A 27,565-nucleotide genomic window follows, 5' to 3' on the forward strand; every position below is an offset into this window, starting at 1 on the left:
CCAAGTGATAGGAAAAGGGAGGGGAGGAATGGATGATTCCAGAGACAGTTGCTTCCTATAGCCCAACATAGCCATGTCTGTAGTTGCAAGGCCAAGATTACTAAAAACAGCAGGAGAACAACACCAGAAAAACATTGTTGCAAATTTGAGTTACTTTAAACTACAACTTTATTCATTTACTGCCAAAGACTTCTGCTGATGTGAATTTAGAAAGACCCTGTGGAATCTTTCACATACAGGAATGTTCAATGACACGGTCAGTTACAGATTAAAGAAGAAAAATGTTTAAAATAAATTCTGAAGTCTGTTAATTGTGAAGTCAGACGTGATGTTGACACATCTTCAATATCTACGTGGCTTAACCTACCCAGATCATATCCGTTACAAATGATTTTAAATAGCTTCTCTTTGTGGCTGTTGTTGTTGTATGTTATTACTTGGTTATTCTGCAGCAGTGTTGGTGTAGTGCATCGCCTCTGTTCAGTCATTCGTGTAAAATCAGAAATTGTTCTGTGCTGCAGCTTCAGGGAGCACAAGCACTTCACCTAGGTCTGGAATATTATCTGGGGGCCAGGATCATATATAGCCTGTCAGAATTGTTCGTAGGAGATAGAGTCTGTATCATGCAACCTGGATCCAGCCACTTTTAACAACAAACACAGCTGCTGCAGGTAATCAGCTCTAACCCCAGAGCAGGCTCTGAAAGCCCGTGTATTCTAAAAGTGCTCCTGCTGCATCATATGCATTTTTAGTTGCATCTGTCCTGTACTAAACAGTCACGCATTTAGAATAATACCCACATTTCTGTGTCTGCCTGAGTGACAGGCAAAGATGTGAGATTTCAAAGCTCTGCATTGCTTTGTTGCAAAATGTATCTTCTTAGAAAGTCTTCATACTGACCTGATGTATTTCCAGAGCCTAGTGGGGCTTAACAAACTAAAAGAGGTATTTTATACACCAGATACAGATAAAATTGAGAAATTTCTTGACATTGCATACAAATTCTGGATAAAAGGAGCAGCTCTGTTTGGATTTGCTGAATATCAGTTTTTAGAAAACGGGCAAAAAGGAGCAGTAATTGTTCTTAGCAGAGTTTCATTATTTCAGGGAGGTGCGCGGATGTCTGATTCACTCCTGTAAGAATGTAATGCTTGCATTAAAATAAATCTAATGCTTATGAATAAAAAGGACTGTCTGACAGAAGTAAATAAATAAAGTCAACTGAACGTAGCAGATTGTGACAGAGCTAAACCTCTCATGATAAAAAATTATTTGAGCTTTATAGGCAGATCAATACAGCCCATCCACTTTAAACAAGTTCACACTCATACCAGAAGCAAAGTATTGCAATTACAATAGACTGCAAATCACTTTTTAATATCTGGGTAAATATTTGAGCAATTAACTTGCTTCAAGCTTCCTGCAACTGAGGCTTCACTCTTACTTGCAGAAAGACAGCATTGCCAGAAACCCAGAATCTGCCCTTGGATCAACCTTTGAAGGAAAAGACAGTAGCAACAATACCAGTGACATACAATGTTTGAGTAATAATTCTGGGGTTATTCAGACTCTATGCAGAAATGCGGGTTAAGAAACTGCATGAAGTTCCAGGGAAGACATTTTCTACAGCACTTTGAGGAAATAAAATTTAAGAAAATTGCATTTACCGTTTCGGACATTCCTAGAGTTGTGAGAGTCGTAAGAATATTGATGTAAGTGAGCGGGTATAAAGATCAAAAACAATAGATCCACGTCAGGCTTTTCTTTTACTCTGAGGTTTGGCTCCCTTCCATGTTTTCATAAAATAAATTGGCTGTTGCAAAGCAGCTGGTAGCGTTCTGCCGAGTGGAAGTATCCCAGCAGAGGGACGGAAGCAGGCACAAAAAGGTAAGCAAGAGTGAAAGTCTTTACAGCAGGGTTCTGAATGGGTTTCAAGGTTTCAGATTAAGACTTTATTTGCCATGCTGCTTGCTTAGAATCTAACAAATACTGATTTATCTGTTCACTTTAAACTTCTCTTCCAAAGCCTCTTCTGCAACCCGTTTTACATCTCATCTGTATGTTTCTGTATCTATTTTAGAGTCCCTAGATTTTGTAAAAGCTAGTTGATGTGATAGTAATTGCATCCCCAGTATTTATTAACCATAGATTGGCATAAGAGCCTTTTAATTTCTTTTTAACTTCTAAATTGTTAAATTGTAAGAAACTTTGAGAAGTTACTTATGTTATTTGAAAGCAGGGCTGTCAGCTGCAGCCGAACACAATAAAAACAGATCTCATCTAATGGTCCCAGGGAGTGCTTGCTGTGAGTGTATCGGTATAGAATTAGATAATATTTGGATCATTCTACTGCATGAATGGACTCCAAGTTTTTTAAGTTCTGTTTATACGTACTGAGATGTGCCTGGGATAAGTGGAACAGTGAACGATGCCTAAGAACAAAAGAGATTACTAAACAGGCAGGAAGTTTTACAGATTATATACTATTTTATATAAAACGGATTTTCTTTACTGCCTTCATGCAAATGCATCGACTTGTATGTAGCAGGAAAAAGATTCAAACCCCCTATGCTTTCAGGGTGACCTTGCTGCCACTGACCACCAGTGTGCTTAAGTACAGCTGATTCCAGCAGCTTGAAGAGCCAAGGATCGAGTTTTCTGCTTCCCTTCCAGTTAGTGTGGATGTGAAACAAAATGAAAGAGACCACTGTCTCCAAAACAAATGGTGTCTGACCTGTTCTGCAGCCAAGAACATGCACCTCCTCTTTCTAGCCCTCCTCAAGCAGTGTATACCACACAGAAGTGGAAAATTAGTGAACTGAAGAAATGGGCATGAAAAGACATTGCAACAACAACAAAAACACATAACAGAAACAACTATGAATAAAAATGTGGGAGTAGGTGGCATGTATGTAAGTACATGGTGGAAGAGGAAAGGGTTATTAGAATGAGAGCGTCTTTATTTCGCACACTGCTGTGGGTTGCATGTGGAAATTGAAGCTGTGGAAGCTTGTGTCTTTTTAAATCATTGTAGAGAGTTTTATTTATCCTACAGTGCCAGCAGAACTAAGATCTAACACAAACTTTTACAATTTCTCATTTTTAAATGTCTGCCGATCAAAATAACCAAAAATAACTGAATTGGAGTACAGTCCTTCAGAACTTGAATATACCCATTGTTCTGAGAAGAAAGTTTTCTAAGAATCATTCCTCTGCGCTCCCCAGGAGTTCTTTGGGGTCCTAGCTTGGATTGTCTTTGTCTTCTCACGGAGGTGATGGCTATAAATAATTCAGATGAAACACTCTTTGTGTCTCGGCAGTTAGCAAGGTGTCACTTTAGCTCTTCATAAAATTAATTTCCACTTCAATAAGCATTTAGGCCTATCTGAAAATAAGTTGCAATTAATAACTGCAGTCTATGAAGTCCAGAGTCAATGGAATCATAAGATACTTCCCTGGCTGTTTCACTAGTCGTAAAAATCAGGACTTTGAATCTTCCTGACTTCTGATCGAGTGCAGTCAAACTTATACTTTCATTAGAAATGTTCAAAGAGGGATCAAATGCCTATTTTTGAGCATCCCTAGTTCTAACTAGGTCTTGATGCTTTGTAGGGGCTGAACTCCTCGCACAGCAATGCCTCTGACTATCCACAAGCTGGTATTATTTCCCAGATGCTCTGCAGAGCTTGGCGCAGGAGGTTGTGGAGGTCAGGTTCTGTTAAGATTTCGCAAATGGTCTTCTTTATTTGTTTAGCTTACTTCAGTGATGAAGCAGTTACAGAAAGATGAAGAAGACCTTGCCTTTACTTTCTACCCCGGCTATTTTTTACCAGACATTTGAAAAATGAGAAAATTCAGTAAGTAGGAAAAAAAAAATACTTTCCTACTAGAGATATTTCACTTTTCCATAGGCTAACTCAGTGTTCGTTTTTAACTGAGCCAAAAAGTAAAAAAGAACTTTAGTTAGCTTTGTGTAATTTACTAATAGAAGTGAAGTGAAAGAAGTCCTTCATTTTTACCATTTCCCATAAATAACAAAATGTGAAATATTGCACCAAAGAAATAAATCAAACTAGAATACAGAACTCACCTCCCTAAATGATTTCATAAATTATTTCTGTCCTGCCACAGCCACAGGCTGTCTGGCCTAGCTGATATTCAGTTACTCTGTGCAAAGCTAAAATTATGGGGCTGAAGTTATCCTTGCCTTCACTTAGATCATTTTCCCAGGGTACCATAAATAACTGAAGCCAGGTGTCTTCTGTGACGTGCATTTTGCCATAAGTAGTGGTCACAAACTGTTGATTTCAGAAAACTACCTAGATGTGAGAAGCCCAGCCTCCCTTTTTTCAAACTGAAGTATTATCCTTGGCTTTTCTGAAGTGCAGTGATTCAAGCTAACAGCCTACTAGCTGGCTGGGCGGTTCACTCATCAGTATATTTCCCATTCTTAGATGCTAGCCTTTCCTTAGGATATCTACCCGAGGTAATCCATTTATTCATCTGTCATTCAAAAAGAGAGACGCGTTGTTTTAGTAAATGTAATCACAAGTGCAACATCATTTGAAAGATGCAGAATACACTGAGGTCAAATGATTATATTGTGGATGAATCACTAATTATCTGAGTTATACGAATGGTTTGAGGTTGAATTTTTTCTTGCAGCTGCTTGTTGTAGTCATGAATGAATTATTCTAATATGCTGATCAAGTTTACAAACTCCAGTTCTCCTTCTTGACTCTCCGTTTAAGATTACAAAATAGCTGCTTGTCTTTACTGAAATTTAGGCTATAGCATGTTGAAGTTAGCATCCTAAACTATCATTTATGAATGCTTTGAAAATGATCTAAAACCAAGGTATTTCTGAGGGACAGAAAGTGTGTGATTTTTCAGTCCGGCCACTGAACTGCAGAAAGATTGCTATGGGTGAAAAGTGTAAATTTAAAAAAATGAGATAACATAAACTAGTCATATTCTTTCTAGGGGTAAGTTTTTTTTCAATACATTCCTTTAACATGACTTTATGTATACATCTTAGTAGAAATTCAGATATATCCAACTGAATTACTGCCATCGGAAACACTGTTCTTGCTTTTTAAGACGCAAGCCTGAGTCATCCAGGCTATCATGTTTATTGGATTTATCCTGATTGCCTTGAATGTCACGTATTGAAATGTTACCATTTTCAAACTTGTTTCTCAACTGAAATACGAACTTATACTTCAGGACCAGGAATGAGAGACAACTCAGGTTACCAGAGCTTCTCAACGAATTGCAAAATGGTGCTCCGCTCAGGCCGTGAGAAGCCATACAGAGTGCCTACTTGTGGAAGGCGAAGAGTGAGAAGGACATTTCCGGTGAGCGCCAGATCAGCAGCTGCTGAAAACTCAGGTAACTTCTCCTTTTGTGTGAAAGGTGTGTTTGTAATCTTGGGATGCCAGTCCAAGGTAGAATTCAACTAAATCAAGTATCAAAAGCAGCTCAAAATTGAAAATACATGAAGGAATAGCAAAGCGAAACCTGGCTTTAAAAAAAGTGAGCACTCCTCAAAGGAGTGACGTTAATTTTTTCATATGACCAAATGCATTATGGTGATTTCTAAAGTACATCTGTAACTCCCTAGAAGAGACTGAACGTCATAGCAGGCCTGCCAACTGTTCTGAGTACTGTACTAGTTCTTAGAGTGCATCAGAATTCTTAAAATGTAAGAGCTATAATACACCATCACAGGTCTTTCTGAAAGTGTTGCTCTGCTGATTTCTTTTGAGAAAAACCCTTGCTTTTTCTGGAGGCCTTGTAGTTCAAGTTGTCAAACCAGTGAAGAAAAGGCCTTTGCCCATGTATGTGCCTAAGGTCCAGCATAGGATGTGTCAGAGTTGCAGTGCAGGAGGGTCAGAGTGCACATCTCTTGTCATTTTGGTTCATTTTTTTTTCAAGAACATGTTGTTGCTGTTCAGCAGAAACAGGGACAACTTCTCAAAGACAGTTCTTTTTTTCTTTTTTTTCAACAAAATTTCAGCTGAAAAGCAGGTATTTCAGGGGAACTGTACCAACTTAAAAGGACTAATAAAAGTTTGCAGTGAGGTCAAGCATTCCCAGAGCATTATGTCATAGCCAACGCATTTTCAGTATCCTGTTGCTTCACTTGTCTAAGTTTTGCAGCTCAGGAAGGACAATTCACTTTACAACACTTGTTTACTATAGAGATCTATGTTGTTACCAAAACTTCTTCAGCTCTGTACTGAATTGCAAAGTAGCAAACCTGGCCCAGGAAAAAATACTCAGTCTAGTAAAATCTAAATTGTGCCTTACAGTGTTAATCTGTAGATGCTGCACACTTATATTCAGTTGTGGGGAAAAACAGCTTCTCTGCCTAAGAACTTTTACCTATAAATACCTTTGCTGTCATAGTATATTTCTCTTTTCAGTAAGAGATGCCAGGTACTCCGAACAACCTCCTCTCCTGCCCATCCAAGCCTCCAGCCGCCCCTCCAAAAAAAAGGCTGCTAATTTAGGTAGCCATATGCGCCCTAAAACACTTGTTTGTATGCAGATCTGATTTTCAAAGTGGAAAACTGGGGAACAGGGAGGTACATACTTATGACAGGAAGGAAACTAGTCCGGGAACAACATGCTGCAGAATCATTTCCCTCACTTCACCTTTACCTTTGTTCAGATTAAATTTACACCTTCACAGTGTGCTGTCTACATGTGTAGGCCCCCACGCAGGGTGTTACTTTGTTTTGCCTTCCCACGCCAATTGCTACTTTAGACCCCCTCTTTCTCTGTGTGTGTGTGAAAATTCCTCCTGTCCTTCTCAGCATCTTCCAACACAGCTATCTGCAGGTTGTCCACAACTCCAACCTCCAGGTTTACAGCATCCTTTCGAGTAGGAAGACATTTTTGCAAGCTCAAGTTTCTGCACAAATGGGGTAACTCTCCAGAAAGCTCAGCTTAAATCTCATGTTCTCATTGGGATACATTGCAAGAAAATAAATCCTTGCTTTCCTTCTTGGCCACAGCAACCAAGCCCCTTAAAAAGCAGCTTAAGCTAACTATAATTATATGTTGCCCATACTATTCTAATGTACATGTAGTTTATGTAAAATTTACACTGATTATCAAGCAAAAATAGCTATAAAATACACCTTATACTTTATTAGGTAATTGTATCATTTTTCTCTTATCAGTACAATTAATTACAACTCATTTATGATTAGAGCTTCAACTGCGGAGAACACTGAGGTGCTATATACAGACCGAAGATTCAAAAACTGTGCATTTCAACTTAGATGAATGTGGTCGTCATGAAATATCAACCATGGATTCACAACACCCTGCAGGTAGTGTGCCTCTTGGACCAAGAGTCATGAACTGCTTGTGTAGCATCACAAGAAGCTGCTGAACGCACCTTTATACAGTCTGTTCATGAGCCAGAACAGGTGACATTTTATTGCATTGTTACGAATATTGACAGTGATATATGAAAACATTTATTGCAGTTTAAAATAAGTAAGTATAATACATACTGTTAAGTACGTAAGTATACATAACAATTTTTCAAAAAAGATTATTTTGATCACTCCATCTAACTTATTGGGAAATCTACATTTTTGGCTGTCAATCATAGAATGGCTTGGATATGAAGGGACTTTGAAGACCATCCAGTTCCACCCACTACATCAGGGTCACATCCAAACTGATCTTAAATGCCTCCAGGGATGTGGCACCCACAGCTTCTCTGGGCAGCCTGTGCCAGTGCCTCACCACCTTCTGAGTAAAGAATTACTGCCTAATGTCTAATCTAAATCTCTTTTAAAACCATTCCCCTTCATCCTGTTACTATCAAAGCGTTTAAAAAGTCAAGCACCCTCCTGTTTGTAAGCTCTCTTTGAGTACATGAAGGCCATTACAAGGTCTCCCCAGAGCCTTCTCCAGGCTGAAAAAGCCCAGTTGCTTCAGCTCTTCTTTGTACAGGCAATGCTCCAGCCCTCTGATCATCTTCATGGCATCCTTTGGACCCTCTCCAGGAGCTCCATGTCTTCTCCGGTATTGGTTTCAGTATTTCAGGGAGGATATTGAACAGGCAGAGCAGAGAAGGACAGTCACCTCTCTGACTGTTGACCATCCCTCTTTTGACAGCTGGCTTTCCAGGCCACAAGTGCAAACTGTTGACTCATGCCAAGTTTCTTGTCCACCAGAACCTCAAAGCCCTTTTCTACAGAGCTGTTCTCAATGAGCTCTTCTCCCAGTCTGTGCACCAATCTGGGACTGCCCCAATGCAAGTGCAGCACCTTGCAAAGAAAACATTCAGAGACAAGGGCAAAATTAAGAAAAACAGAGACATTCTGGAATTTGTAGAATTATTCCATTTTTCATGTAAACCTTCTTTTATCTCAGGCAGGTCTTTTCTAATTGATCCCAAAATGGTACACAGAACCACAGAAGTGGTTCTTAGGGGGTTTGTTTGGGGTATTTGTTCGTTGGTAAGAGGCAAGTAACAACAAATGCAATTACCCTAGAATTATTTGTTTTCCAAAGATGAGATAATAGAGATAATAAACTAGGCAGATTTCTTATGAAAGTACAGTAAAAAGTGTAAGATCTGTGAGTATGCTCATGGTGTTAGAATCCTGTTGTAGAAGATACTGCTGTTCTCCAAGAAAAGAAAAAAAAAAGAAACAACAGAAAAGAGGAAATTCTATGTGATACATTTATATGTGTAAACACAAGTACCACAAACATATGCTCATGATAATATCATCAAGATAGCACCATATAAGGAGCCAACCCCTTGTTATACTATTATCTGTGGCTTTGAGCTGAGTAGGTAGTGCTTTCACCAAAGCGCAGCCTACATAGTGCACGCTGATGCAAGAAATGCTGCAACACCCATTCCATGGCTGCCTGCTACTTCTCAATCTTACTCACTTTGTGTCAGGAGTCTCACATCTACTGCCCAAAGACCCTAGGGATTTCTATTTGATATCGTTTCATCACTGGCCTCCATTTTGTCAAGTGTATTCTCTTTTGTAAAAGACATCCAGTCAGTATATTTATTAGACTCAGAGCACATGAGAATTCAGGGTGCATGTGCACAGGTGTACAGGTACAACCGTTCAGTCCTAGTGGCACCACGTGAATTCAGAAACCTGCAAGAAATGAAGTCTGATGTCTACTGCAGCTCCAAAGCATTTCTCCATTTCTCAGACTATACACTCAAGCAATTCTTCAAATCATTATGTTTTTAAGTTTGAAGGATGGTTCTGTCTGATTCCAAATCTTTTGTTTTAGATACAGCATGGTTAAGCCTGTTCACAAGCAAGGAGCCAGCAGTTAGAGGTAAGACTTGAATGACTCATGTGGGAGGAAAATGTTTCATTCTCTTTGTTAGGGACTGATTTAAAATGAGTTTGTAATGTTTTTAAGACATCATATCAGAAGCCATATATTAAACCAGATGTTCATTTAGGTCAGGCTACTGGACAATCTTAAAAACCACAAAACTTGCCATAGCAAGTTATGAATAAGGGCTTAAACAGAAGATAAATGTCTTTGCACAAGGAAATAGAATGCACTCAATCTTGAATCAATATTTTTAAAAGAAAAACATGTGCTATATTGCTGGCATTTGAGTCTCAGCTAGCAAAGACCTGTTGTAACAGGAAGGGGAAAATAAAAAGTGTATGAAGAAAGAGAAGACATATTTTTGGAACCTCCCCATTGTAAGCATAACAGATGAGTGGTACACTGAAGGATATATAAGTTCCAGTATTCCAATAAAAGATTAATTTATTTCAGTTTCAATTACAAAGAATTGCTGTGATCCAGGATTGCACCTTGACCAGTGGTCAAGTGGATGTTTCTAGGGAAGACTATAAAATACTGATCCATCCATTCAGTACTTGCCTAAATCCCAACAATTTTCATTTCAGGGATACCCCAAGCAAGAAATGGCACCTTGTATTTCATCAATTACAAGGCATTCAATTTAGCACGAGTTTGTAAAAGTATCCCCTAAGACTCTGGTTTTAGAAATCAGAGAAGATAAATAGCTCAACCACAGCCCAACAGAGAGTGGAAGCAGCATGTACAAAATCATGGAAAACTTCCTTACTTTGGCTAGCAGCAGCCATCTATCCAATAGCCCATTTGTCACGTTTATCAGACGTGATTTGGACAGCTCATCTCCCTTCAGTCAGAACACAGTTATGACTTGGGTATGAAATATCTCTTGCCAGCTCATGTGCCACCTGTATGCTACAGCTGATGTTGGACAACTGGCTGAGGTAGTCTGAACTGGTGAATCTGCAAGTAGTGAAGCGGGAAGACTTTCAGAAGTTACATTCATCAAATGTATTTATAAATACGCAAGCTGAGCACAGTGTGCTGAAGTGCAACTCAAATTTTATCAAGGATTTTTATGCCCTTTCAATGCTGTTACTGGTTCAGACAAAATTCCTTCGGAAGACTTCTACAGAAGCTTTATAGCTAGGGTAAGAAAGGCTAGCTAAAATAATATGTAGGATTAGGGAACATAAAATAGGTCCAGTGGAATTAGTGTGTTCTGCTGATTCAGAATAACCTTCAAAGGCTGAAAAATATCCTCAGTGACACGAAAAAAAACACAACTCTTTAACTGCAGCTGTTAAAGCTGTTAATTACTAACCTCTGCAACTCTGTATGCTCTGTATTCATTTGCTGTGGTGATGGACATGTAGTTTTTTTTTCTCTGATTTGAACACCTTTCATATGATTAATTTATGAAAAAATTATCCCTGATACAAAAAAGGTCTTAAAAAATAAGTTTTTTAGGTTTGGTTTGGTTTTTCGTGTTTTTTCTTTTTGTTTGTTTTTTGTTTTTTTTGTCATAAACAGCACCCTAGAAATCTTTTCAAAAGCACAAGTAGTGTTATTTTAAATAAATCTTCAAGGCAGATATTTATGGTAGGTAATGCTATTTGCTAGCTAATGCTTTTGTGTCACATAATAGTTGACAAAAAGTAGCTTTATTTTTTGTTTTTCTGGATCTGGAACTTTGAACCATCCAAAGGCAGTGTTTGTTTTATCAGATTGAAAATTATCCCATGTTGTATACACTTATTTCCTGCAGCTGAGAAAACAATGTTTTCAGAAAGGAATTGTATCCAGTGCACCCACTGACAGTGGAAAGATTTTAACCAACAAAGTACCCACTAAATAAAACAGAAAAATCCAGTATTTTCTGTAGGGGCTTGTGCATGGTCAGGTGTATTATATAAACCAGTATCCTGTATACCTGTAATAATATTATATACCCGCTAATAACCATAATAATGTGAATGTGCCTTCACAGTTGATGAGTTTATGTATATAAGCGTACTTATACTCACATACATCTGATACTCCATATATCATTTTTTTATCCATATTCAATTTTTTTTCGGAGAGAAATTGAGTTTTGTGTGACAAATTTAAATTGTCATGAAGTCATAGACTTTAAATACTTCTCAGAGGAAAGACTTACTGAGTGATTGTATTTGTTTTTCTTCCTGTCCCTATCAGTGTAAAGCCAATCTGAATGTTGTCCGCTTTACTGCTTTCATCTGTGCTTCATTTTATGAAGTGATACACATGTTATTGCAATTCTTCTTCTAGGAAAACCAAACTCTAAAAACGTGGTGGTCCTCATGCAGCGATTAAAGTGTAATGAATTTGTGCTGTTGAGCAAGGGTGAAAATCAACTCTGCCTGAAGGTAAGAAGTAGTTTAATTTGTAACTTTTAAGTGCTCTTTCCCTCTATAGAACAATTTCTCCCACAGTCCTTTTTGAATTGGTTTTCCCTTCCTTATCACTTTCCACCCTGCATAACTTGACTGCCTCCCTCTCTGCTATCCAGACAAATATTTAAAATAGATTATTGCAAAAATAATTGGGCTTGGGATATTGCACTGAAACAAGGTGAGTTTAAGAGGGGAATTATTTTCTCCTTATCAGCCTGATTTACAAGAATCTGTTGTCAGAGCATTCCCATTTTCTTCAGTCTTTGTGGTTTATTTATAGTGGGAAGAGCAGTCAAGGTCAGATTTCCCTGTGGTATGCACAGGTTACAAACCTCACTATCTGTCTGAGGAAGAATTTCATGTAAGAATTTAACCTTTACGGCAGGGGAAAGATCTGAACTCTGTTTCCCCAAGTTATACCAAGATAAGGAATGATCATAGAATCATAGAATGGCCTGGGTTGAAAAGGACCATCTGGTTTCAACCCCCTGCTGTGTGCAGGGTCACCAACCACCAGACCAGGCTGCTCTGAGCCACATCCAGCCAGGCCCTGAATGCCTCCAGGGATGGGGCATCCACAGCCTCTTTGGGCAACCTGTTCCAGTGCGTCACCACCCTCTGTGTGAAAAACTTCCTCCTAATATCTAACCTAAACCTCCCCTGTCTCACTATCCACCTTTGTAAACAGACATACCCTCTCCTGTCTATATGCTCCCTTCAAATTTTGGAAGGCCACAGTGAGGTCTCCCCAGACCTTTGTTCTCTAAGCTGAACAAGCCCAGTTCCCCCAGCATTTCTTCGTAGGAGAGGTGCTCCAGCCCTCTAAATGTCTTTTCCTGAATAAATCTTCTGTGTTTTTCTTTTCTTTTTTTCATTTCAGGACTTTCCAGAAAATGGAAATTTTTTTGGAAATATGCTTTATAAGATACATTAATCATGTTTATGATAGCATATCATGATGTATGTATAATGTAAAGTTAAAATCATAATGTAATAGCATATTACCACACTGGAATTTTTTTTTTACTTTCCTTGGAAGAGTAATTATTTTTTAAGATCTTTTCTGTTTCAGAGATAATTTTTCATAAATTAATGATATGAAAGGTGTTCCACCAAATCAGAGAAAGAACTGAGTGTTGAGTGCTAATAGATTTTACTGCTCCAACTCCTGTTTCAAAAGTATGGAATAATAGCAGATTACATCTCTTAGTGTGACTAAGAGCAGCTCTTAACCAAAAATGGCATAAGATGTCCTTGCTATCCCCCAAGCATGTAAAAGCCTTGGAAAGATCGCTGACTATTCTGTTTCCAACAGAATGTGAATAATTCTTTGTTTTTGACAGGAAATCTTGTGAGGATGACAGTGCTCCTTATCTGCAATTATTTCTTTTGTATTCGGTTATGGCATGCTGCAATCTCAGCTGCATTGCAAAATAGAATCTTGGCATTGAACAGTTTGTAGGATTTTCTTTTGATGTTTGTTTCCAACCCAATTCATAATATATTTGAGAACTTAAAAACTTATTCATGTCAGATAACTGAAGTTTAAGTACAAGTGAGCTTTGGGGGAAAAAAAAAAATTTAGAATTAATACAGCATTTTGTGCATTAGAAGTGGAAAATGTGGAGGCAAAATTACCAATTTCCATGGTTGTAAACACAGGTTTTAAAGGGATGCTGTTCCGAGCCAGATCACACTTCAGTGGAAAAAAGCAACAGGAAAACGTGCAAGAAGAGAGGTCTTGACTTCAAAAAGGTATATAATTATGATCAATTAATAAAAACGTGTGTATGAGAGAGAACATATGCAAACATAGATGTAAAAAAAAAAATTGAAAAAAAGGCAGCTAAGTACATTTCTTTTGTTACCCATGAAATGAACGTTTATGTACTTATTTTTAGCATTTTCCTCAGAAAAAAGACAATGTGAACAACTTCTCCAGTTGGCTTGTGTGCACAATATGTTATTCAATCTACAGCCAAATATCTGAGTTTTAATTACATCATGAATGACAAAAACATGATATTTGTATTATTGTGCTTCTCTAAAATGTGGAGAGATGTACAAGAAATCATGCTGCATGAAAATTACTTTGCAAGGTCTAGAAAATCCTGATGAGTGCATTAGCAGATTGAGAAAGTTCGAATTGTAAGAATAATGATATTTTTAACAAAAATGAATCCCCATGTATCAAAAGCTTACTGAGTTGATAAAAACACAAAATATGGATAATAATAATAAGAAGAAATAATCATAATAAATACAAAATATTTAATATAAATTAAAAATTAAAAATAAGCAACCCCCAGAGCACTTTCAGACTGAATTTTTTTGTCAGTGGATGACTAAGGATCTGGAGTAACACACTGTGTATCTGATGTTATACAGGCAGCCAAGTCACTTATGTAGTGATGTATAAAATTCACAAATTTTGGTGACCAAAGTTTGATTTTGCCATTTCTTCTATAGATAGAAACAATAAAACATTTTAAGCATGGGAAGGATGATACTTTAGTTGTCCTTTAATATATTTTAAACAGATATTCTAAAGCAGAGAAAATAAAGAGCCGTGAAAATGTTGAGAACAATTATTTTTCATTATATGCATATATGTATTTCATTCATTACGGCAGTGCTCCAGCTGACCGTTCAAAAGGATGAAAAGACAATATTTCCAATTTCAGTAGGGAAAATTAAAGCTAACAGGGATCAGATCGCTTTCACAATTTCATAACAACAGACTGAAATACTGAACATCTAAAATTCACAGCCTAAAATTTATATCATTTCTAATATTTCTCCAAAGTCAGAAAGGAATTCTGGCAACTTGAGATTACAGTTAGTTTCTTGTTGAAGTCATTCTGAAATGATCTTTCAAAGGTAAAAGCTACACATCCATTGCCTCGTTTGTTTGCATAATTAGTTAACCGAGCTCTAGCAAAATAACAATTCGGTCCTTCAGTTTACTTTTCTCCTGAGGTTCCTAGCAGAAACATTCCTTGGTTCTACACAAAAGCAGAAAACATCAAGGCAGACAATATTTAAGACAAATTCTAGCCTCTTCCTTGCATGGTATAACTCTATCTTGAAAGCTTTTTTATAGAAGACATGCCTTTTCCTGTAGAGTTGATAGTAGAGAAAGAATTAAGAAATCATTCTAAGAACATATTTGTTACACAACTTACAAGGCAGCTAGTGAGTTGCCCATCCCAGTTCGCGAATACTCTCAAGTAGGAAATTGTGTTACTTACATCAGAGAGGTGAGTAGCCTGCAGTTGGGTCACGCCCAAGAGGCAGTGCCATTGCCCTGCCTGAAATTCGAAATTCTTGTCAACCTTCTACAATGAGTGCCCTAAACAAGAAATATTTTCTGATACAGTGAATTAAGCCTCCATAGTGCACCAGGCTCAGAAGTGGTTGACTGAGCTACGTGCTACCACAACATGGTATTTTGTCTGCTAGTTTTCAGCAGTGCTAAAAACTGGCATTTTGTTTATTACTGGAAAACTGCTGGTGGAATTACCAGAAATGTGAGAATCTGAAGCCTGCCATCAGGCTCATCATTACCAGCAGAAAGATTTTCCCACTGTGCTGTAGATTTCCATTTCTGAAATCAAGGCTTGTGGAGTCACGGCTAACAATCAATATTCATTAAAAGATATTTTATTATTTAGCCTGTTATCATAAGATAATAACAGTTTCTAACGGCAAATAATAGTTTGCAATGAAAGCTTAAAAATGACGGAGGATTGAAGTGGGCAGGTAACACAGACCACAGCCAATGTGTATTACAATGCTATGCTGCTAATCGCAGAGAAGTTTGCATAGTACACATCGTTCTTCCCTCACAGAAGGCACACGCTGGTGGTCATCCACCTGGAGCCAAGTCCAAGCATTGACTGGGCAGCAGTTATTCTAACCCAGTAGTATAGTTTGCTTATCACAGTTATCCACATCATAAAGCAGATAAGTACGTAATGGGTTGTAGTAAGAGGTGTGGAGTATTATTTCCCTCCCTTCCACCACAGGAAAGGCTTCCAGGTACGCCCACATGACATGTTGACAACAATGGGATGCTTCCAACCACTCATGTATTTCTCCTGCTGATTAATATTGTCTGTTCGAGCCCAAGTAAGATTACATTTATAATCTCTGCCACTTGATGTAATGCATGCCTAGGGAAATGTTAGCCCCAGTCATTTCTTCTAAAGCAAAGGTTATGAAGTTGAAACAAGTCATTTAGCATTCAGTGTTCACATTAATGTATTGATTTGACCTGAAGTGCTCAACTAGATTGTTACGTGTGATGCTCTTCTTATTCTTGCATTCTGTCTCACAAATCAACATTTTCCTCAGAAGTCTGGACCAGAATTATTCAGCCACATGGTGTCAGAGCTGTATCCTTATGGCACAGGCAGAAGAACAGTGAGCCTCTCAGCTCACTCTCAGTTTTTATTAAGCACTAGTAGTGCTCAGTCTTCCTTCAGTTTCATTCTTTTTTTTATTTCCTTCCTTGCTTGATACCCCTCCTAAATTCCTTCTTGCCTTGACATTCGTGCTTAAACAGTGACTGAAGTCAACAATTCTATCACTAGATTTGGCTCTTTCTCCTCAGGTTGTTCCCTGATGGGTTTATTATGTTGTTACCGCTGGACAGCATTTTTCCAGAACTGAAAGGCTGCTCACACAGTTCCATTAAGACCTGACTAGTTTTTATTGTATGGTCTTCTATAATTCACTGAGTAGCTAGGCAAAGCTAAGCAAGACAGAGTCAGAGGGCAGCTATGCAGTCATCAATAGCCTTACTGTGAGACTTACTCATGGTTCCAGTCAAATAGACTGAGATAAATAAAATACAGCACCAAACTGACAAGAAGTGAGGACAACAGAATTACTTTGGTTCAGAACTGTAGATTGTAAGTGATAATGCCATATTTACTGTGCCTAGCTGCTGGCTGGGGTCAATTTGTGGCTGTCCTTTTTGGCGCCTAGACAAAGTGGCCTGAACAAAATCACACCACTATTGAGCTCTTCTGCAAGAGGTATCCTACAGTCCAGTATGAGCAGTAGTCAAAGTGCATGCTATAACTGATGTCACCAAAGTGTTGTTCTCAAACCCTTGGATGGCAAGGTATAAGCCAGTTTGCTTCCATGTGGAAGGAAGTGCACAGCATCTGGAACTGACTGCTTAGGGTCAAAGTACAGCCCTACTGCTCTTCAGGACAGGACCAGCTGTGAGAAGATAAAGGCTGTGCTGGAGCAGCCACTTGCATGATTCCATCACCAGTGGGATAGGGAGAGATGAGAAATACAGAAATAAGAAGACTTTTATGTCAAAATAAAGACAGTATAATATGTGAAGGTTGGAAAAGCAATCAAACAAACAAACCACACTACGTGATGCAAAAACAATTACTCTCCCTTTCTCATAAACAGATCGGTCAAAGCAGAGACTGACAGCATAGAGAGCATCACCATTCTCTGAGCAACAGGCACCTTGGAAGGCAAAACAGTCCCCTCAGTGTTACTGTCCTCTGCACGCCATTGCTGAGCATGAAGTCATATGAGCATGAAGTCAACCCCCCTTTGGTGGGTTGGGGCCAGCTGTCCTGGCTGCATTGCTCCCAGCCTCTTGTCCAGCCTGCTCCCTGGGGCTGGATTTGAGAAAAAGAAGTCTTCCTGATGCTGAGCAAGCACTGGGCCATCAACCTGTGTGTCATCAGCCCTGCTCCAGTCTCAACTCAAAGCATCGTATTTTTCTGAAATATTTCCCAAGGACAATGACTTCACTGAGGCAGCTGAGATGGCTGTTCTGTTTTATTATTTTGTTTATCATCAGCTGTTGCTTATGATGATTAACGTTTCCTTGTTTCATGTGGGGCAAAATGTATGCTATAGTATGCCATGTAGATACCATGATGGTGTATGGTGAGTTGCTCTGCTTCAGCTGTCCTTTTCAGCCACTTATCTTTTAACTGCTTCCTGCTTCAGAGAGCAGCAGTTAGACCCAATCTGGGCTTTTGTTAATTGTGCCTCATTTGAATCCTTTTGTGCTGATTTATTTTAAAACATTGATACTCCTCTCTCGCACTGTTTCCTCTGAAACATTATTCACATACCTGGACAGATTTTCTTTAGCCTGTTGAGTCAACACATGTTGGGCATATGCTGCTACTACAAGAGCACTGTGACTTACCTGTGGGGCATGAGTAAGGTGTATTTTTTTCATGAAAGCAAACCTGCAGATTTATTTTTCCTCTAATGCAATGCCAAAGAAACAGATTTGTAACTGAAAACCACCTATTAATTTCCTAAATCGTACAAATGATCGTGCCTGCTGCAGCAGGAGCTGTTTTCTGGATGCAATATGAGGTAACCTCAGAAAGAACTGTTTGGAAGAAGTCTTTCTCTGGGTTTCGTCGTCTGCCTTCCTAGCAGGCCATAATGGAATATTACCCAGTTCCTGCTTTCTTGCATAGAACGTAGTTGTAAATACTCCTCAATGTCATCAGAACTGTGGCATCTCGCACTCTTGAGTCAGCACTTCCAGCAGTGGCTGCTCATGCACACAGCTGCTCTCTCCCACCCACACATATCATTACCCAAGCCATCTTCTGATGGTTTCCCTGACTGATTTTCTATCACCTCATGCAGCTAGGCAGGTATTGTTCCATCTCATTTGAGTGCCCCTTGCTATTCATCTTTGTAGGATGAATTTCTACACGGCACACACTAATTCCTCTCCTTGCTTCTTCTAGTTCTCTCTCTCTATTCTCCCCAGGGTCTTCTCTCTCCACCCTCTCTATGAATCCATCAGATTCTTTCATTAAATGTACAGTTCCATTTTACAGTTTTCATTCTCAAGTTACCAGAAGGTGTTTTTCTTAATGACACATTTTCCTCAGCTTTCCTGTTTTTAAAACATAAATTTTGGCTTGAAGCTGCAAATACTGTGCTGTCAGTCTGGTTTATCAGGACAAGACTTTTTAGCTGCTTTCCACTGTAGCTTCATTAATACAGGAGGTGTATCCTCACGTTTCACTTTCTGTGCTCTACAGTAACCACAGGGCATATTCTTTCCTTTCTTGTCAGTTGGGCTGAAAAGGCACATTTCTCTTTCTATGGCAAGGAGATTTTTGCTGGAATCTCCAGCATAGTTGGAACTGTTAACTACTCTTTCTCTGAGCCTTATCCCAAGCCTTTCTGATTTTTCTTTGGGCAGGCCTAGCATCTCCTCTAACTTTATCAGAGTTCTCATTGCTTATTTCAAAAGGCTGATGGACTCCAGAGCTGATGAAACTGAGGATTATCTCTTACCTTTCCTCTTTCCAGTGATGTCTTCTGGTAACATTTTTCATCCTCACCCAGGAGCACCTGGAGAGCTTATACACATTGAGTCTTACCAAGAGGCTGCTTGGACAATAGCTATTCCTTCTTAAGATGGATCTTAGAAGAAGATTTCTTGGAGACCTGAGATGTGTACAAATGGTACCTAATAAACCAGGTTTTATTAAGAGTAATAAACACTGTCATATTCAGATAATAACACAATAGGCAAGGGAAGCTGTCACTTGACATGTTGTTTCTACTGGCAGCTGACCTGGAAGGCCTGAGGTAAGGAAATGACCAGGAGAAAATCCTATACTATTCCAACAACTGGCATAGTGCAGAGCAAATCTGCACTGGTCTTTTTGGGAAGCAAAGGAATGCAATTGCAGTTCTGGAAGCACTCAGTCCTTTGAGAGAAGCAGGTACTGTTCTGTTTTCATTCCTCATAGAATCTAAACCAAATGATTAGATCTTCTAGGAAGATCTAGTAATATTTATGATGAACACTGGAAAATAAATGTCACGGAGAAAACCATTTAATATACACCAAGATAGCAATATCCCTGAACTTTCATAACATACTGGACCATAAAGAAAAGCTTTATAAAATAACTTGTGTTCTTTGCACTGTGTATTCTCATAGCTGAAGGAAGAGAATCACTTTTTCATCATGCATTCTGAAGGAGATTCGGTGAAGTTCCAGTGCTATGAAGACACAAATTACTTTCTGCACGTGAATGATCACTCACTTGACATACGCAAGCTGGATCATGATGACCCTGACGGGGAGAGAAACTTTGTCTTCAAGGTGACATATTTTTAGAAAAATTATTTTTTCTACCTTTGAATGGCCTGAGTGCCAATACTGCTCCTATCACAATCTATACAGAGAGGGCAAGAGGTTCAGGTTAACACATTTCTATTTTGCCTTATTTTTTACTTCTTTTTTTGTTGTTGTTTCAATCACCATTTTGTATGAGTAACATCTTTTCTTTCTGTACTTACAATAGGAAGAGATAATGGCTAAATTTGAAAAACAGTAACTAATCCTTTCATATTGTACCTGCATAATTATAGACTTCTGAAGCTGAATTCTCCCTGAAGGGGAAAAGTACATTGGGTATATTTCAAGGACAAGGGAAAAAGGTTCACGCACAGGCATGGAAAAGCATAGCTTTCCACAGTGTAAATATACCACTTTAAAAAAATAGTTTTCTTACAAGCTTATCTGAACTTGCAGTGAACTTGCATTTAGAAGTCATTAAATGCATATGTATGTGTACTGACCAAGTAGCTGTGGGAAAGCTGAGGAAAGTGTCGCTCATCTCAAGGAGAGCAGGGGAGGAGGTCAGGGCTTGGCAGCTCAGAGAGTGCATGCACTCAGCCTGGCAGCACTGCAGCCTCAACTGGGCCTCAGGGGAAGTGCAGTCAGTGCTTGGCTGCAAATTTCATAATGACTAAATAAACTGGAAGTGAGTAAGCGAACTGAAAAAAACACACACCACATCAGAGGAGCAGTCTTACAGCAAAGGGTCCTGTGAATCAGGGTTGGATTTGATAATCTTAAAGGTCTTTTGCAACCTTAATGATTCACAATTCTAGGAGGATGATGCTGCTCCTTAGAGCACATGCATTGCACTCTGCGAGGCACAAAACGCATTGAATAGAAGAGGAAACAAAACAAAGCTGTACACATTAGGTGTTAGAAGTCTGGTTCTCAGTTGCTGTGCATGCAGTCCCACTGCCATTTGGTGGCACTTTTCTTTAACACAATGCATTTGGGAACATACTTGTATGAATGCTAGGTGTCATACACCTGTGCAAGGAGTTGTGGCTTAGTTGCAGTGAAACAGTCCTGCCATGGCCGTTCACTGCCAGTGAATCCTAACATCAGCCAATCCAATTTGTGTGCATTACAACAAGGCAATATTATATTTCTTTCAGTAACAGCAGTGTGGTGCTTCACTGCTGGACTAATATATTTGGAACAGCAAAAATCATTTTGTTGCTTCCTTTGCTGATAGAACAGAAGAGAGCTTCTGAGTATTCTACCTGTGAGCAGTACCTGTGGCTTCTAGATCTGTTAAGTGTTCACTGAAGTCAGGGGGTGGGAAACAAACAAAAACACAAGAACAGCCCAATCCCAACAACAATGACAATGAGAAAACCTACATAGTTAATGGAATATACTGATGATAGGTGAATGGTTGTCCTGGATGATCTTAGAGGTCTTTGTGATTTTATGACTCTGTGCTTCTACAATTCTATATTGACTACAGCAGATGTTACATAAGAAGTAATTTATTTAGAATAATCTATTATGCTATACAAACAATAAATTAAATGGTATATTAGGAGCAATAATTTGACTGAGACAGTCTGGTATTTGCCTATGGTAAGGATATCACCTTACTCAGTCACAACAGCTGATGAAATTGCTACAACACATCACAAAGCTTGCATGAAGCATACTGATAAAATACCTTTGCTGATGTCTGCAAAAAATGTGTTCAAACTCCGTGAACACTGATTCTGTTCTGTAGTCAAAGCTTAAATTATGGCTGTAATGCAGAATGCTGCACTTCTACCATCTACCTTAAAAACAAGATTTTTAAAAATACTTTAAATCCTTATTGGATATCAGCAGTGGTAGTTTTGTGAAGTTGTAGACTCAAGATATAAAGTCAAAATGTTATTTGGCAATTTTTTTTCAGATAATAATAAATAAAGCTCTGTGATGAGAAATCAGATCAACACTTCATGGATATTCATCTTTCCCAGACTCTTACTTTGCACTTGCAAAACCTGTAAACTGACGTTTTCAGCTTCCAACTAATCTGAACAAGTAACAGACAAGGGAGAAAGCATATATTACCTTTATTTAGACATAAATACAAGACTAATGCCAGTGAGTTCTTTTTAAAAATATAGCCTCCTTGCTTTACAGTGGGGAAAAAAAACATATTTATCCAGTGTGTCTAACATTTGAATATGAAATATAATTACTACTTTGCAGTTTATTTTCAAAATGAGGCAGATACTCTTAAGCTTTTACTTTGCGGATATGATAATTATTAAAATACTAATATAAATAAATTAGTTTTGCTTTTCTGCACTTCAAAAGCTGTGCCTAATAGAAAATAATGGGTTCTGTTTGAAGGAAAATAATTTAATACAAGCGTTCTTCATGTGTAGCTTCATGGGCCTCTGGTACTTTGACCATATTTGTGACCTGTTAGAATAAAATTTGTAAAAGAACATAACTTAATAATGTGATTCTCATGCTAGTTAATCCAAGGGGGAGGAAAAAAAGTATAAAGAAGTGGTGACCGCGCCTGCCTAGGATCTATGTGCTAATTAATCCAGATACTGGATTTCTTTTGTCCTTGGAGAAGGGAATGGTCATTCACAGTAGAAAAACACTGAAGGTTGGCAGAAAGATCACTGCATTGAAGTCTGCTTAGGATCAACTGTTGTACATTAAAGCATGAGATTGATTCCCAACATTGCTAGGCCTGAAATACATGGCTTCTATGCACTGTGTTACATACTACTTTCATTATGGACAACCGTGGATTATGAACTATATATCAAAATCAGAAATTGTTAGTCTAATGAATGTTTTTACAGTTGGAACAAAAGCTAATGACCTAGCTTGAGTGCGGTTACAACAGTACTAAAACTTGTAAATCCTGTAATTAATTCAAAACAACCATTTTCTATTAAAGGAACACTATCAAATACTATGTACGCTTCCATCTACTCTGTTAACTCTAATCAGTAGCACAATAAAGGAATAGACAAAGATTCTCTCTCCTCCTCTCTGACACGAAGTCGCCAGCCCTCTAGTTGTTCTTGCTGGAAGTCACCCTTTTTCTTTGATGGGACATGTGATGGCATCACCACTGCACAGAATCACAGAACCATATGGGTTGAAAGGGACCTCTTGGCGATCATCGCACTCACCTGCCTGCTAAAGCAGGTTCCCTACAGAACGTTGCACAGGGAAGCTTCCAGGTGGGTCTCGAATATATCCAGAGAGGGAGACTCCACAGCCTCGCCAGGCAGCTTGTCCCAGGGCTCTGTCCCCCTCGCAGTAAAGAAGTTCCTCCTCATAATGGTATGGCACTGCCTGTGTAGCAGTTTTTTTTACCAGTTGCCCCTTGTCCTGTTGCTGCCTTAGATTTCAATAGACACATCAGCATGGGGAGACTTACTGATATACGAACCTCACATTTCCCCACTGAGGTTGACAGAACACTGTTCTATATTCAGCATAGATTTTAAGTACATATTTTGAAGTACAGTGTGAGCATCAGAGGAGATTTTACAAAAAACTGCCTTCTTGGTTTTGTTTCCATTCATCCGTAGTTTCTTTAACCAAAGAACCCGTAGACAGGTTAAACGCCTTTGCAATTCGCGCCTGCTGGGCAGCACTGCTCACAGCCCCTCTGCCGGGAGCAGCCCAGGCGAGCTGACAAACTCCACAGCTCCGCTCCTCGGCGCTCCCGCCGCGCTGCAGGAGCTGTGCGCGGGCACGGTGGGCGGGCACGGTGGGCGGGCCCACAGGAATACACCGAGATCCGACGGTCTCTGGCACCATCTCGTGGTCTGCAGGAATGCAGTGGTAAACTTGTACCTAGATTGTGCATCAGCAAGCCAGCAAAAAGATCTCAGCAGCAGAAAGCCGAGAACATTCACCTTTTCTTCCCACAGCGGAACTAATTTCCATCTGATACAAGGCCTAGATCTTCTGTCTGGAGTGACAGGAGAAGGCTGACAAGCATGTCAAAGGTAGGAAGAGTTTCTCTCTATTAGCATTTTCAAGGCCACATCAGGAACACTATTCTCACTTTTGGGTTTCCCAGTACAAACTGGAGCAAAGATGAGAGACTCGGTGCATGCCCAGGGCAGGTGAGGCCTGGGGAGGAGAATCCTGGAGATGAGAAGGTTAAAAGTCTTCACCTGGAGGGGTTGTGGAGAGGACAGAAACAAACTTTTCCTTAGAGTGTACGACAAAAAGACCACAAGCAGTAGTCACAAGTAGTAGCAAGGGCCTTTCTGCCTGTGAATTACAAAAATAATCTGAAAATCACAAGGATATGCATGTAGAATTTCAAGCAGTCTTTGTGAGCTTTCCAACATTTGACTGGACAAGGACACGTGCAGTCTGACCAAATACTCTAGGTAAACCTGCTTTGAGTGTGCAGCTGGGCAAGATGATCTCCAGGAGTTCCTTCCAATCTAAATTACATTATATCGTGACTCTCAGGCAGCTTCCACGTGTTACAACTTACAGAATATTTACTCCAAACAGCAAAGTGTGCAGTGCAAACTATGCAAACATACCACATAGAAGAGCCACAGAAGAACCACATAAAAGCACATAAAATGAAATGAAATGCCTTGATTTCCTCCCAAGGCACAATGCATTCGTGACTGCAAGTGGGCTTGAGCCTGAGGGGAGATAAATTCACTGGCAAAGCAGATTCCGTCTTCAGGAAAACTCAAAACAAAACATGCACTTCTTTCAGAGCAGAAAGCTCTGTATGTAGAAGAAACGTTAATTTGGAAAATAAAAAGTAAAAAAATATATCCTGTCAGGGCAATTTAAAAGCTACTGCATTCTTCCTGATTATATGTGTTGTAGTTTTTCTTGTGATAATGTTCTTGATATTTGAAGGAACAGAAAAAACAGCAGGTACTTCCCACTGCACTGAAGTCTGGTCAGTTCTGCCAGGATTTCCTCCACCGCACTTTTTAAAAATAAAAAATAAGTTCAATTCTATTTAAAGTATCAGAATGTACATCAAAAATCCCGTTATGATATAAGATCCAGTACACCTGGCTAAAAATGGTGCCTAGATTCCAGATGTTGTACAAATGACTATCACATCAATTACTTCTTGAAATAAACAGATTTCTCTTCTGCATATTGAAGATGTTATCCAAAAACATCACATTTTCTGCAGTGTTAAGGCTGTACCATTAGGTGGTAACAGGAAAAATGTCATTTTCACAGCTTTTCTGTAAAAATATTTACAAAGAGAAAGCAATAAGATGTTCAGTACTCTCGTCAAGTAGCCATAGTGGTGGGCTTCAAGCCTAATTGGTCTTAAGGAAAGTAACTGAATTGACCAGCAGGCACTGATAAAAAAACCTAAAACATTGCTGAATGTGTCTTTGCTGTCAGTTTGTTGATAAAGGCATTCTAAGGTGTTTTACAGAGACTGAATGTGAGAAGTATATGGAAAAAAAAGAGTCGAGGAAGTCTAGAAAATGGATTGAAACTGGAGAGAGAAGCATGGAGAAAGAGAACAGAGGAAGACAGAGTGACAGTATGGAATTAGAAACGTACTGAAAAATTCAAAATGGAGACAGGTCAGGTAAAAATGTGAAAATAAAAAGCACGGAAAGGGTAGTGTGACTCCATATGCAATTCCTTCCTCTTTCTAGAAATCTAACAAACAGAAGAGTTACCTACATTAACTGTGCCTAAAAATCTGTCTGCTGAGAAAAAGGACATCTTAAACTGGCTGGATCTGACCCCAAGCCATTTCTTCACAGCAAAGTACATTCTCAAATAAGGGCAAACCATGGTTTAAAGAAGTCACAAAGGTACGTTAAAACAATTTTACTTTAATTTTAACTGTAAGATTGAACTGACACAGAAATAAATACACATCATGTCTTCATTATAAACCATCTGGAAACCTAAGTGTCGGTGTATTTGATGTCACACTGAAGTTTGTGTGCCTTGTCCTTCAGTCCTCAGACTTAATGGCAGGACAGGGTCAAGTATTTTTATGGGAAAATAGACAATATGACTACATCTTCTTTTGTCTTTTAGTCATCCAATTTCTCCATTTCTAATTTTATGATTATGATTTTTTTCATTTATAGCCTAAGAATAATTTCAATGTATTTGTCCTTTTTTTTTTTTTTTTTTCAGCTTCCATCTGGCAATGCCATGAGTTTAACAGCATCATTCAAAGTTAACTTTGAAACTGAATTTCAAAGGACAGGAATTTACCTCGAGCTATTGAAAGTTACTCACTAGCAGTGTAACATCTATGGGAATCAAAGGGATCAGATGAGTTTTAAAGCCTGGCTTGTGTAAAATACACATTTAGTTTCTAGTTGTTTAGTCCAGGACATTACTCCCTATGCTTTCTCTTAAGTCATGCAAAGAGTATCAAAACTCACAAACATAACGCTCAACAGAAGACAGGAGTTCAAACACAGAAACATTCTATAACCCTTGTCCTTTCTTGCCTGTAATTCCCTTCTTTTTTATCAGTTGCATTCTTTCGTCATCTTGCACCTAAAATAGAAGTCTAAACAAAATATGTTTGAGTAACGTCTCAGTGAGAATCCAGTTCTGACCACAGCCTAAATTAGTAAATAAATATGAAGAGCTACTTTATGTTTTCACAACTCTGATAATATTTTCTAGAAACAAGGATGAAGTAAGCTGTCGAGAAGCAATTCTTCTACTGCCAGCACAGGGTTAGTGCAGGAGTGTTTTGATGGCAGCTCTGTAGTATTAGTGCTAATGAGCAGGACTACAGTTTGTCTAGAAAGCTGCCAGTGCCAGAATCCATGGATATATTAGTGTAATTCCATTGTTACACCCAATAATACCACAGTGGGATGTGCAGTTAGTAAACAAAAGAAATCACTCGCTGTGCACCAAGGTGTTCATAAATAAATGACTAATATTAAAATAACCTTATTACGAAGGAAAAAGTTATCATGCAAGCTACTCATCTGTAGATGCAGGCTGTTTATTGAGTGAGAGATTCTAATGTGAGCTCTGACCTCATACACAACAGTGCTGTGCTTTTTAGTGAGTTCCTGGCTCCCTGAAAGATACATCTCAGTACTTCTGTGTGGTTATGACACCAAGCGTCATTGCCCAGCGTTAGGACCGCTTCTTTCATCTATATAGCATGTATGTAGAAAATACAGATGTTACTAAGGTAATCTATGTTATAATTGGAGTTGTAATGAGCTCCACTGACCTTAATAGAAGAACAAGCCCAAACCCTCCTCCTTCTGTTCTGGAATCTTAAAGCTTAGCTGCATTTAAAGGTAACAAGTACAGCTGTACAGCTGAACACAGTAGTACCACTGACACTGGTTTACTTAGGTTTGAATGTTGAACACTGCTGCTTTTCATGTTACTTACACTTTGGCCTAAATAATTAAAATGAATAACACATTTTTAAAAGACATTTGCAATAGTAAAGTGCTACGGGTGGAATGTCAGGATTGGGAGTTGGAACTAAGAAGAAATAACTCAGAGGTTTTTGATTTGGAACCTAGTAATACTGGCAGAGGCAGACTCGAGAAAGCCATAAATGCTACTCTGAATTATGATGTCTTAGATCTCCTAGTAACTGCTGTGCTTCTTGAACACCATGCCAGATCAGCAGCAGAGTCAATACTGTACTTCAGTCCTCTTCTGTTTG

General features: G+C 38.8%; 1 protein-coding gene across 1 annotated transcript; it reads left to right on the plus strand.

Annotated features, from left to right (window-relative positions):
- Positions 1-1,827: 1,827 nt before the first annotated feature.
- LOC122183474 lies at positions 1,828-22,837 on the plus strand. The gene is made up of 7 exons (XM_042877443.1): positions 1,828-1,887; positions 5,227-5,391; positions 7,221-7,343; positions 9,295-9,342; positions 11,638-11,735; positions 13,425-13,517; positions 19,735-22,837. The coding sequence occupies exons 2-7, from the start codon at positions 5,235-5,237 to the stop codon at positions 19,912-19,914; spliced, it is 699 nt and encodes a 232-aa protein (XP_042733377.1). The 5' UTR covers positions 1,828-1,887; positions 5,227-5,234; the 3' UTR covers positions 19,915-22,837.
- The last annotated feature ends 4,728 nt before the right edge of the window (positions 22,838-27,565 follow it).

Source organism: Lagopus leucura, unplaced genomic scaffold, assembly GCF_019238085.1.
Source record: "Lagopus leucura isolate 7727_CA_CO unplaced genomic scaffold, USGS_WTPT01 Super-Scaffold_100018, whole genome shotgun sequence".
Classification (NCBI taxonomy): domain Eukaryota; kingdom Metazoa; phylum Chordata; class Aves; order Galliformes; family Phasianidae; genus Lagopus; species Lagopus leucura.